We start from the raw sequence: 12,492 nt of genomic DNA, 5'->3' as shown, positions 1-12,492 counted from the left end.
CAATCATTCATTGTGAAGAACGCCTCGAGAGCAGCTCTGTATCTTCCCCAAGGAGCTTTTGGCGAGCAAGCGAGCAAGGCCCATGATTGATCAAACTTCTCTCAGAGTTCTGCAGACAAATCAAGTGTCAAGAAACTATAATGTGATGCTTATTTTAAGCCCAGCATCTTCCTTACCTCCTCAGTTCAGTTGTTATGTCTTTGATGCCATGTTGTTCTGGAAGTTTTGCTCTTGCTCATGTTTTTATGTTGCTTAGTAGCTTTTATTTCTGCACACTGTATTTGCCCACAGTTTCACTCATGTCCCTGTGCTGTGTTGCTGCTAATGGTGATGCTGCCGCGACTCAGAAACCTGAAACATTTTATTAAAAACATCTCATGGGGACCATATGACAATAACTGCTGTGATAACTAGGACTGGAATTATGTGTCCAGTTGAAGTGTTTCCAAGTGTGTGAGTTTTTCCTTCTTAAAGGTGCAGCAGCACTCTAAGGCCTTACAGTGAGGAGGGCTGGAGTTGTGTATACATATATAGCAGGTTTTTCAGCATGTTAACAAGATGAGTCAGTACAGAGGATTGTGGGTGTGGTGCTTAAACCTGAACTTTCCTCTACTTCCTACCAGCCTGACTACTAACTGTAGCTTTATATTCTTGCATAAAGCATCACTGATTCACTGACTGCACCTGTTGCCTTCATGATGTTCTGAGTCATTTCAGACAGCAAGGTTAATAAACAGATGAATATAACTGGCAGGATAGAGGGCATGGTGAAAGCGAACAGTGACATTCATTATAATGACTGTAGCTGAACATGTGACATGAATGAACTGAAACCAACATGAGTGTAAGGGTGATCACATGTCTCAATCACCAGTGCACACATTCATCATCCACCACATTAAATCCACCTGTCTAATATTACAGTGGGGCAAAAAAGTATTTAGTCAGCCACCGATTGTGCAAGTTCCCCCACCTAAAATGATGACAGAGGTCAGTAATTTGCACCAGAGGTACACTTCAACTGTGAGAGACAGAATGTGAAAAAAAAATCCATGAATCCACATGGTAGGATTTGTAAAGAATTTATTGGTAAATCAGGGTGGAAAATAAGTATTTGGTCAATAACAAAAATACAACTCAATACTTTGTAACATAACCTTTGTTGGCAATAACAGAGGTCAAACGTTTACTATAGGTCTTTACCAGGTTTGCACACACAGTAGCTGGTATTTTGGCCCATTCCTCCATGCAGATCTTCTCGAGAGCAGTGATGTTTTGGGGCTGTCGCCGAGCAACACGGACTTTCAACTCCCGCCACAGATTTTCTATGGGGTTGAGGTCTGGAGACTGGCTAGGCCACTCCAGGACTTTCAAATGCTTCTTACGGAGCCACTCCTTTGTTGCCCGGGCGGTGTGTTTTGGATCATTGTCATGTTGGAAGACCCAGCCTCGTTTCATCTTCAAAGTTCTCACTGATGGAAGGAGGTTTTGGCTCAAAATCTCACGATACATGGCCCCATTCATTCTGTCCTTAACACGGATCAGTCGTCCTGTCCCCTTGGCAGAAAAACAGCCCCATAGCATGATGTTTCCACCCCCATGCTTCACAGTAGGTATGGTGTTCTTGGGATGCAACTCAGTATTCTTCTTCCTCCAAACACGACGAGTTGAGTTTATACCAAAAAGTTCTACTTTGGTTTCATCTGACCACATGACATTCTCCCAATCCTCTGCTGTATCATCCATGTGCTCTCTGGCAAACTTCAGACGGGCCTGGACATGCACTGGCTTCAGCAGCGGAACACGTCTGGCACTGCGGGATTTGATTCCCTGCCGTTGTAGTGTGTTACTGATGGTGACCTTTGTTACTTTGGTCCCAGCTCTCTGCAGGTCATTCACCAGGTCCCCCCGTGTGGTTCTGGGATCTTTGCTCACCGTTCTCATGATCATTTTGACCCCACGGGATGAGATCTTGCGTGGAGCCCCAGATCGAGGTAGATTATCAGTGGTCTTGTATGTCTTCCATTTTCTGATGATTGCTCCCACAGTTGATTTTTTCACACCAAGCTGCTTGCCTATTGTAGATTCACTCTTCCCAGTCTGGTGCAGGTCTACAATACTTTTCCTGGTGTCCTTCGAAAGCTCTTTGGTCTTGGCCATGGCGGAGTTTGGAGTCTGACTGTTTGAGGCTGTGGACAGGTGTCTTTTATACAGATGATGAGTTCAAACAGGTGCCATTCATACAGGTAACGAGTGGGGGACAGAAAAGCTTCTTACAGAAGACGTTACAGGTCTGTGAGAGCCAGAGATTTTCCTTGTTTGAGGTGACCAAATACTTATTTTCCACCCTGATTTACGAATAAATTCTTTACAAATCCTACCATGTGGATTCATGGATTTTTTTTTTCACATTCTGTCTCTCAGAGTTGAAGTGTACCTCTGGTGCAAATTACTGACCTCTGTCATCATTTTAAGTGGGGGAACTTGCACAATCGGTGGCTGACTAAATACTTTTTTGCCCCACTGTATGTAGGTCCCCTCTCATGGTGCCAACACTGCTCTGGCCCGTCGGGGCATGGACGTGGGACTCCAGGGGGATGGAGACATTGGGTTCCTGGGGTTGTAGGGTTGGGCCTCCGTGATTGGGCTTGTTTTTCAAACATCCTGGCTCGGATTGGGATCTGGGGAGTTTGGAGACCGGGCCAACATCTCGGACCGTTTGTCATGTTCCTGACTAGTTTTGTGGTGTGGTGGGGTGCACTGTCCTGCTGGGGACGACCGCTGCCGTCAGCAAGTGTCTTCGCCAACAGCTGATAGGTAGGTGGCGTGTCTCAGTTACATCCACCTGAACGCTAGGAACCGAGGTTTCTCAGGAGAGTCAAAACTCACTTTCCTGATTACCAAGCTGTACTAGTGCAGTACTAGACTACAGAAAAAAACTGAACTGCCCGTGCTTGTTGCCTTCATTATGAGTTTATTACTTTTTAAATGCAATCTAATGTCATAACATCTAATATCCTAACATCTTATTGTTTTTAATACTATGCACAGTTCACTTCCTCAGTGGCCCGCTAGGTGTTGCTGTTGTATTTTTATACTGTCAGAAGCCTCACGGTAAGATTAAACATTAGCTATGTGAGTGAAATGCACACTTTCTCAGTTTTGCTAAAGTAACAGATTATTCGGGGAGAACTGCATTTATCAAGAACGGATTTATTTATTTATTCTATAATTTTGTGTTAACCTGTCAAAGGCAGCAGTTTTTGGAGCCACTGGAATCTAAAAGCTGCTGTCTTGGTCACTAACACTGAAGTCTATTTTTGCATCAGTTCTTAGCTGTAGATAAAAATACTTCCGATCGGTGTTTAGTGTAGCTGTAATCAGATAATACTGCTTATTACCTCACATTTGAAACTGATTACCAGGCAGTTGTCTGGTTATATCTGAGCCTCTCTGGGCTGGACTCTGAGTGTTGCCGATAAATATGGCTGTAAATTACCATGGTGGTGTGTAGAGGCAAAATTACAAAAATTGTCTTTTTTAGTTATTTTATCAGATATGGGAGATGTCCCACTGCTCTGTTAAAGTAACAAACAGAGCAACGGGACATCTCTTAAAAAGGTCATTTATCAAGACTGTTCCTCCCAGTTTCCTGCAGATTGTATTATTTATTGTCTATTGAAAAAGTTTCCTTGTAGCTGCTCGCATCATTAAAGCGATCTCACTCCCTCTGTGCAGTCTCCACATGTCCCTCAGTGCCCAGGGCCAGACTATGGTGTCAGCGCTGGTCTTCAGCACTCTGCTGTGGCTCTCCCTCATCCTCGCCCTCAGGTTCTGCCTCAAACTGCTGCTGTCCTACCACCAGTGGATGTTTGAAAAGCACGGCCGGATGTCTAACACCACCAAAGTCTGGGTGGTAAGCCACGTTCCTGCTCGGTCCCACAGCTTCCTCCAGAGGCTGCTGTGTAATATTTATGTTGGATAACATGAACCAAAAGCACATTGATTATTTTTAGGCTGAATGGTTCCATGTTATAGTGTTGTGTGGGTTTTTTCTTTTCAAGCACATAACACGTCCAAAAATGCTGCAAACATGAAATGATGTAAAGCTGTTTTAAACATGTTTCTCTGATTTGAAAGAGTAACAGTCTCACTGGATTGTTTGCTTTGCCTCATTCTTGTAGTTTAATTCCTTTTAAGTGGGGCTTGTTCGAGCTTCTGAGCTCGTCTGTTATCTACAGTAGATGGCAGCACACACTGTCAAGCCTGCAGAGCCCTGACTGGGAGAAAAAATTCAACTACTGCTGGTGATGATTTACAGCAACACTTAATACTCTCTTAAGCGTGAGTTTTGCTTGGAAGTAGGAATGTTCATCTGATCTTGGAGGATTGGTCCATGGAGTCTGGTTTTGAAAATCATGATGATTAAATAAACAGCTCCAGTTTTTCAGTCTTGGATCGGAGCAGTATCTGCCTCCTAGCTGGAAGAGAACTTTGAAAGGGAGCTTTACTTTAAAGAAACTTTATTTTCATTGTCATTAAACCTCCTCCTGTGATAAAGATCGCACCCAGCCCTCTCTAATATTCAAAGACTGAGGGTTTTTGTTGTAAAAGGTAGAAAATCTCTTTTAGGGATAAGATTACATTTTCTTATTGAAAGCACGCTGTCTGTAATGACCGTCTAAAACTGTCTCCCCTCTTTGACCTCTGTTTCTTTCAGCCTCTGGTGAGGTTGCTGTCAAGCAGGAAGCCTTTGCTGTACAGCTATCAGTCGTCTCTACCTCACCTCCCCGTTCCAGCCATCCAAGACACCGTGAGCAGGGTGAGCGTGAACATACACCTGAAGTTTGTTTTCTCTCCCCATCCTTATCCTTATCATCTTGTGTTCAAGAATCAGATTAACGCTGCCTGAATGTTTGCTGTTATCAGTACTTGGAGTCGGTGCGCCCTCTGCTGACGGACCCGGAGTTTAAACGCATGTCAGACCTGGCCAATGAGTTTGAGTCGAATCTGGGGAACCGCCTCCAACGCTACCTGAAACTTAAAGCTCTGTGGGCCACCAATTATGTAGGTATTCAGCAGGAAGTACACCCAGTGCAGCTGACAGCGAGGGGTACAGGAGGGTGTATTGACTAACCCAGAGTTACTCATGCTCAAGGGCAACACACGCTGACCTTTGTCCAAACTAAATGAATTGACTCTGTATACAAACAAAAAACAATCTTCTTCACTGCATAATATCATTTTTATAATTAAACAAATTACTAAACTTTACAATTTCCCCAATAATTCCATGAATATGAATTTGTGCATGGCTGCTTTTTTTTTTTTTTTAACCTTGCCAGAGCAGGTGCAGCAGGTTTATATAACAACACAAATGTCGGTTATTTTCATCATTTCTCCAGCTTGTTAACAACTTCACCAGGTCACAGGACATGCCCATCATTTAGCTGCTTTGATCCTGAAGCTTCCGGCTCTGAGCTTTGAATGAGTTAAATGTGTTTGTGGTGGTTCTGCTGCAGTTTTGACAAACACTTTGTGTCACTCACAGTGAGTCGCTTCACAGCCTTCATATTAATGTGAAGGTGCCACAAATGTTTCCTGTGCTCGCCTGGTAGTGCAGAAAAGTATAGCAGCATCTTAATGATTATTTAAAGCATATACAGCGGTCCCTCATTCATCACCGGGGTTATGTTTTAAGAATAACCCACGATAGGTGAAATCTGCGAAGTAGCCAACTTTATTTTTTACAATTATTATAATGTTTTAAGGCTGTAAACCCCTCCCTACACACTTTATACACTTTTCTCAGACAGGCACGAACATTTTCACACTTTTCTCTCTTGTTTAAACTCTCAAAGTTCAAACCTTTGTAGAAAAATAAGTCCAGTATTATAGACGGAAACCAAAGGAATACGCAGGTGGCAACATTTCATCAACATTGTTGTGTTTGTTGGGAAGAAGGCTTATAAACATACAGTACTGCACTTAGTCACACTGCTGGTGATCTAAGATTTATGTAAATTTGACAAGCTGAATGCATTCTTTACTGTACAGGAAACATGGCACGAGATTGGCTGTAGATCATTGTCAAACAATCAGGACGCAGAACACAATGTGCTGTATTTATAAAATAAAAAAAAATCTGCGAAAGGTGAACCGCGATATAGCGAGGGAGAACTGTAACGCATAAGTTCAGTATTTGCATTTTTATTAATGAAAGTACTTCAAACGCTTGGGCACAGTAAACTTTTACTTGAGTAAACGTTCTTTTGCCAGCTCTGTAATCTGTGAGTGACAACTGACAGAAGTGACGCAGTACTTATTTAAAAAGCAAATTGTTGTTGTTGTCCTCCTTGTAAATCGTCACGACCTCTGTTATCACTACAATACGTCCTCACGTCCTGGTGTTTGAACTTTTTAAACTTGAGGAGCTGCGTCTTGTTCGGGTGCTGAGTTTGACTGTTACAGGTTTGAGTCACTGCTCTGTGGTGCACGGTCAGTGTGCCCTTACTGACACAGCTGATGCATAATGTAATTTATCCCTTTTTATTTGCAAGTTTTCTTATAAAGCTTGCAACTGTAAAGCAATACATTTTGCAATTTTTAATCCTCATGCTTTGTGCTCCTGGTTTGAAAAGAACAAAGACTTTAGATTCCTGTTTTGGCTCTAGGTGAGTGACTGGTGGGAGGAATACGTCTATTTAAGGAGCCGAGGTCCCATAATGGTCAACAGTAACTACTATGGAATGGTAACCACTGCTTCTTTATACAATTACATGTTTACATTCTGAGCTAAGGTTAGGAGTTATATTAAAGTCAGAATGTTTTATTTTCTTTACCCGTGATCCTGATTAAATCTACACCTCATATCCTGTTGTCATTTTTAAACCTGAGCTTCCTGTCAGTCCAGCTCAACCTTTTAGCCTTATCTTGTTGGCTGTGTTTTTAGAGAGACGAGGGAATCATCCAACATTTCATTCTCCTTCCTCTGGTTCTAAATCAAAAATCTTCTGATAGTTGTCTTTTATTTAAATCTATCCCTTGTGTGGTCCTTCCAGGATTTTCTGTACGTGACACCAACCTCAGTGCAGGCGGCCAGGGCAGGGAACACGATCACTGCCCTGCTGCTCTACCGCCGCAAGGTGAACCGGGAGGAACTGAAGCCGGTGAGGCTGCACACATTTCTGCAGATTGGAAAAATAATGCGATGGAGTGGGTTTGCGTCTGTTGCGCTGTTTGTTTTTAAAATTAATAAAAATAAAATTTCTGATGATACCTGTCACTGTCAGAAGTTTGCATCAGTAATCTTAAAAAGGTCAGTGTCTCTCAGGCTGAAATGATGAGCTCCTGTTTTATTATGTTGACCAGAATGTATTCAAAGTTCAGATTCAGTTTTAATACAGAGGGATTCAATGGAAATATTGCATTAATATTGTGGCATTGCTTTTAAACACATGGTCTCAGATGTAATTGGACTGATCAGAATAAAAGACAAGTTTTTTTTCTCAAAGATATTTTTATTAAATTGAAGTAACAAAGAAAAACAGATGCACACAGAATTGTTAAACAACAAACAAGTAGGTTTCACAATGACTGTTTGAACTGAATCAGAATCAGAAATACTTTAATCCCGAAGGAAATTATGGGTTACAGCAGGCAGCATGCTAAATGGCACATGCAAAGAAACCCTATGACCAAACATACTTTACACAAACATTACATTAGGGAGACATGTCAGAGAGAGAGACTGGTGGGAAAAAAACAACGAAAATACACAACATGAGGTGAGAGGAGGGGGAAAAACCTCCACTCAGACTGAGCTCCTAATGGGAGAACAGTTTGAGAACAGAAAAAAACACCCCAGCACAAAAAGCACATGACTGTCAGTACACCACAGACACACAAGATAAGCAACAGGGGTGAGTAAAGGGTGAGGGAGAGCCGGTGTAGACAGCACATGCTTGTGTGTATCCTGAGTTTAGCTGAGAGAGTGTCCTTGGCCCAGCCAGGCTAAGTAAACAGTCTTCCAGCCGACCCAGGTGGCTTTGCGTGGGATAGGAAGGAACAGAAATAACAGAATACAGAATAATGACACACTCACATATCTTGTAATTGCGTTAAGCAGTTTACCCCCCTACCCATACCACATAGTAGCCCTATCCCTCAGGACAAGTACAAAAACAAGAAACAGAAACAAAAAACGCCATTGCAAGTACAACAGGACAAAGCAGAACAAAATAAAACAAACACACAAGAAACATAAAGGCCCCTTCACAGCAGAAACAGCTGCTAACTGCTAACTAAAAGCCAAGGATGCAGAATTTGTTGCGCTGGCTGCTGAGCTCTGTGGGGTTTTGCGGCACCTCTACGTGTACTAGATGCGCCTGCTCCCTGTCGTTTCTATCTCTGTTGAAAAGGCTCTGGAGTAGCCCATACTGGGGGTCTCTGTATAAGCAGGTTAACCTGTGACACAAAAAATAACCGAACTCGGACACACACAGACTGTTTTCCTTCGTGGTGATGAAGGAAATTGCTGGGCTGGCATGTAAAAAGGCATTTATTCTTTTAGGACCTACAGCTCAGTAAAGCACCCCTCCAACAGCCAAACCCATCTGTTCTCTGATTGAATTGTTAATAAAATTGAATTGAATTTCACCAATTTGGTCAGTTTTCAGGATACAAGCTCAACCTATATAAAAGTGAGTTGTTTCCTGTGGATGGAAGGGCACCAGTGTATGACTATACTAACCTCCACTTTAAAATAGCAGGAGATCAGTTTACATGTAAAAATATAACGATATGCTCTGACTTGGTTCTGTGGTGGGTCTTAAAGGGTTAAAGTTATCCATTAAGGTGCTTTCCTGCGGGAAGGTGTAATGTTGAGAGTAAAAAGTCCTAAACTTATCATTAATTTTGGAAGGTAGTCCACAGCCCATTTTGTAATATGGGTGCACATGCCTTTGATAGTCAGTTTATTCTGGCAGTGACTCTTGTTTCCTGAGGTACTGCAGAACCTTTGATGTGCTCCAAAATCGTCTGTCTACTACCCACCTTGCTTTTTTACAGCTCCCCTTTAAAGCGAGAGCAACGGAAGGGTGCAGCCATCTGTGTAGGCTGTATTTAGTGGTCAGTGGCTGTTGTGTGGCTGCTGATTTCCATTGATTCAAATAACAATGGGTTGTGTTATCTAAGGGTCTAATGTCCATCTAAAACAAATGGAAAATAGCCAGTGTGTTTGTGTCTTTGTGCTGTAGAGCCGCGTTCCGGGTACCGTCATCCCCCTGTGTGCTGCTCAGTGTGAGAGGATGTTCAACACAACGCGCACACCAGGAGTCGAGACTGGTAACAAACACACACATACTCAGAGTAGATGCAGCACATAAACATGCACTTTGATTGTTGCAGTTGTATTTCTCTCGCTCAAGTGTCTTTAATAAGGGAAGCTGTTTCTCTGCTAAATTCTATTGATTGCTGTTCTTCTATTATATGCTCATTTTATTTCTATTACCTGAAGCCGGATATTCAGGATATGAGGATATTGAAGTAGCATTATTGAAGTATGGTATTGAAGTTCATTATCAGGTACTAAATTATCATCGGAGGCTGATGCGCTCTTACACTCAGACATGCCCGGGCTTGTCTTTTTACACACTTTAGGCAATGTAAACACATCTCATGGTTATATCTTATTGTTGTTGCAGACTGTATAATATGCCACGGCCCTACTCTTTTTCACAGATGTGCTCCAGCACTGGCTAGACAGCGAGTTTGTAGCAGTGTACCACAGGGGGCGCTATTTTCGCCTGTGGGTGTACCGGGCAGGCCGCCTGCTGTCCCCCAGGGAGATTGAAGACCAGATCCAGAGAATCCTGGATGACGCTTCACCCCCGCTTCCTGGAGAGGAGAAGCTGGGAGCTCTCACTGCTGGAGACAGGTGCGTACAAAGTGGCAGCCCCCTATCATCCTGATATGCTTACTACTGGCTCCAAAAATTTGACATGGCACACTGTGCTGCTGTTGGAATTTTCTAAATGTCGGGGAAAAGCGGGTGACGTCACATGCCTTTTTATCCCTTTTTATATACAGGCTATAGTAGGCAATTTTGATACATTTTCTAACTTGACTAACTGAAATATTTGGGAGAAATATGAACAGGTTCTAGTCTGTATTTAAGGGTTATTGATAAGAGGTTCTTTAAAACTGAATAAACCTTTTAAGGTTAAAATAAACTATTTTCTTTCATTAAAATAAAATAATTAAATTTTTTTTATTTCTTTACTGAAACACAGCCAGTTTGTATAAAGCTGTTTGAACCTGCTGTCTTTATATTTAGCAGGTTGCTCAGAGGCAGCTACAGCGCGACCACTGGATGGCACCATAATATACTAATCAGAGCTCTTTACTGATACATATGATTAGTTATACCAGAGGTTCCCAAACTTTTTTGCTGGGCCCCCCTTGTTTTACAAGAAAAATGTTCGCGCCCCCCCCCTTCTCGCACGTGCGCACGCACGCACGCATCCTCCAACCGCACACGCCCATATTTTGCTCCATTTTGGTTTATTTAACACCTCAAACATTTAGTAAACAATTAAGCAAATACAAGTAATCTGCAATAAATTACAGGTAGTAATAAAATAATAGCCTATGTGTGTTTGTGCTGGCAATCATGAGAAATAAGTGTGCTGGTGAACTGTTTGCCTTTGACATGTGGAAAAAAACCCACACGAAACACCCACATGTCAGTGTGTTGTTTCTTAATGCCCTCACTGATAGAAATCTATGCATACTGATTTTCTTTGATAAGCTCACATGATTTAACTTTCAATTGCGCTTTTCTCCAAAGGCCATTAAGACTTGGCATATATGCATGTCTCCCTCTCTTCAGGATTCCCTGTTGTGATTAAAGCTAAATATTGTTGTGTATGTTAAATCTGTTTTAGACTGGGTGTCTTTAGCAGGCGCTCCCATCCTGTTACTAGTCTCGTGCTGGTTTGTTTTCTGGTATGATCAGTATTGTGCAGAATTTACAAAAAGATGGAAATGACATCAGAACTACAGTCTGGATATTGTGCTGCCTGCACATTATGCATGGCTTAAAGCAAACAAAGTGTGAAAAGTGCCACCGACGTGCTTAGCAGGAACAGTCCAATGAGCCTTTGCATTAATGGCCCGTCCGTCAAGCTGTGTGTATTACTAAAGTAGTGAGCCGACCAGCAAATCCGACACAGTACGAGATCTTAGAAAACATCACTGGGCTTTTGTCCAAGAACTGTCATCTGATTTTGACATTTGCAGCACATGCTGATGTCTTTGACTGTGTGGAAACTTTGTTGGAAGCTTCAGTCTGCTTGATGGAAACAATAGTTTGATGTTTTGTGAGTTTTCAGATTGTCTTAAGTTATCTTAGAGTGGACTAAGTAGTTGAGAAGGATGCAGTGTTTAGTGAAGTACGTTTTCTCATGATTGTTATGGAGCGTCTGCAGTTTCCGCTGAGTTGAGCCTTCTGTGAACTTTCTCCACTTCCGAGGCTCTTTTAGTACTTTGTTTTAGGACAATTGTGCAAAAAGACTTGCTGACTGTGAGTACAGACCCGTGAGCAAAGCAATGATTTATAATATATATATGTCATCTCCTCCCAGAATCCCTTGGGCTCAGATGAGGAAGCAGTACTTCAGCTCTGGGGTCAACAAGAGATCGCTGGATATCATTGAGAGGGCGGCCTTCTTTGTAACCTTGGACGACGAGGAGCAAGGCATGAGGGGAGATGACCCAGAGGGGAACTTGGACAGCTATGCCAAGTCTCTGCTTCATGGGAAATGTTATGACAGGTGAGGAGGTCACTAAGGAACCTGTGTGGGGAGGGGTTTTATGGATCTGGTATATTTAAAACGGTGTTTGGTGCCTTCAAGAGCCTAACTGCAGTAAGCATTGTATAAAAATTGGAAAGTGAAGGTAGATTTGTAGCATTATTTGGTTCATCATGGAGACAAAAGATACTTCATCACATCACCACTTCGAGTAGAATACATACCCAAGGGAATGCTCTGGGAATCCTGTGGCAACTGATCGCTTCATAGTCCGTCCATGTAAGAATGATGTAATGTGATGCTGATGTTTTCCACATAGGAAAAATGATCTTTATCTCCATGCATATAAGATCTTGGCTAATCGTGGTCCATCTTATTGTAACGACCTGAAAGTACCATGTTACTCCAAACAAGTACTTCACTCAGTGCCTCCGAGGATATTTAAAAGTAGGATGAGGTAGCACCTTCAGCCTTTAGGCCCCTCTTCAGCTCCAAGTTTGGATTAGTGAGACGGACACTTTCTCTGCATTTAAGATTAGGTTTAAACTTTCCATTTTTATAAAGCATATAGTTAGGGCTGAGTCACATGACCCTTAACACCCCATGCCTTAGTTGCAGGGGGAGAGTGTTGCCAAGTGCTAGCTCATATCATTGGACTTTCTTGTAGGGGCTTTCCCTC

At 42.4% G+C, this 12,492-nt stretch overlaps 1 protein-coding gene across 1 annotated transcript in view; it reads left to right on the top strand.

Annotated features, from left to right (window-relative positions):
* The window catches only part of cpt1a2b (carnitine palmitoyltransferase 1A2b), a 59,337-nt gene that overhangs the window by 16,152 nt on the left and 30,693 nt on the right, over window positions 1-12,492 (top strand). Inside the window, exons 4-11 of the mRNA XM_076882889.1 lie at window positions 3,739-3,916; window positions 4,721-4,822; window positions 4,930-5,067; window positions 6,675-6,752; window positions 7,062-7,169; window positions 9,258-9,345; window positions 9,742-9,937; window positions 11,646-11,834. Coding sequence (XP_076739004.1) covers window positions 3,739-3,916; window positions 4,721-4,822; window positions 4,930-5,067; window positions 6,675-6,752; window positions 7,062-7,169; window positions 9,258-9,345; window positions 9,742-9,937; window positions 11,646-11,834 — 1,077 coding nt within the window. The remainder of the gene's footprint in view (window positions 1-3,738; window positions 3,917-4,720; window positions 4,823-4,929; window positions 5,068-6,674; window positions 6,753-7,061; window positions 7,170-9,257; window positions 9,346-9,741; window positions 9,938-11,645; window positions 11,835-12,492) is intronic.

The sequence above is a fragment of the Maylandia zebra genome, linkage group LG4 (assembly GCF_041146795.1).
Source record: "Maylandia zebra isolate NMK-2024a linkage group LG4, Mzebra_GT3a, whole genome shotgun sequence".
Lineage (NCBI taxonomy): Eukaryota > Metazoa > Chordata > Actinopteri > Cichliformes > Cichlidae > Maylandia > Maylandia zebra.
This window is presented reverse-complemented; position numbering and strand designations above follow the sequence as displayed.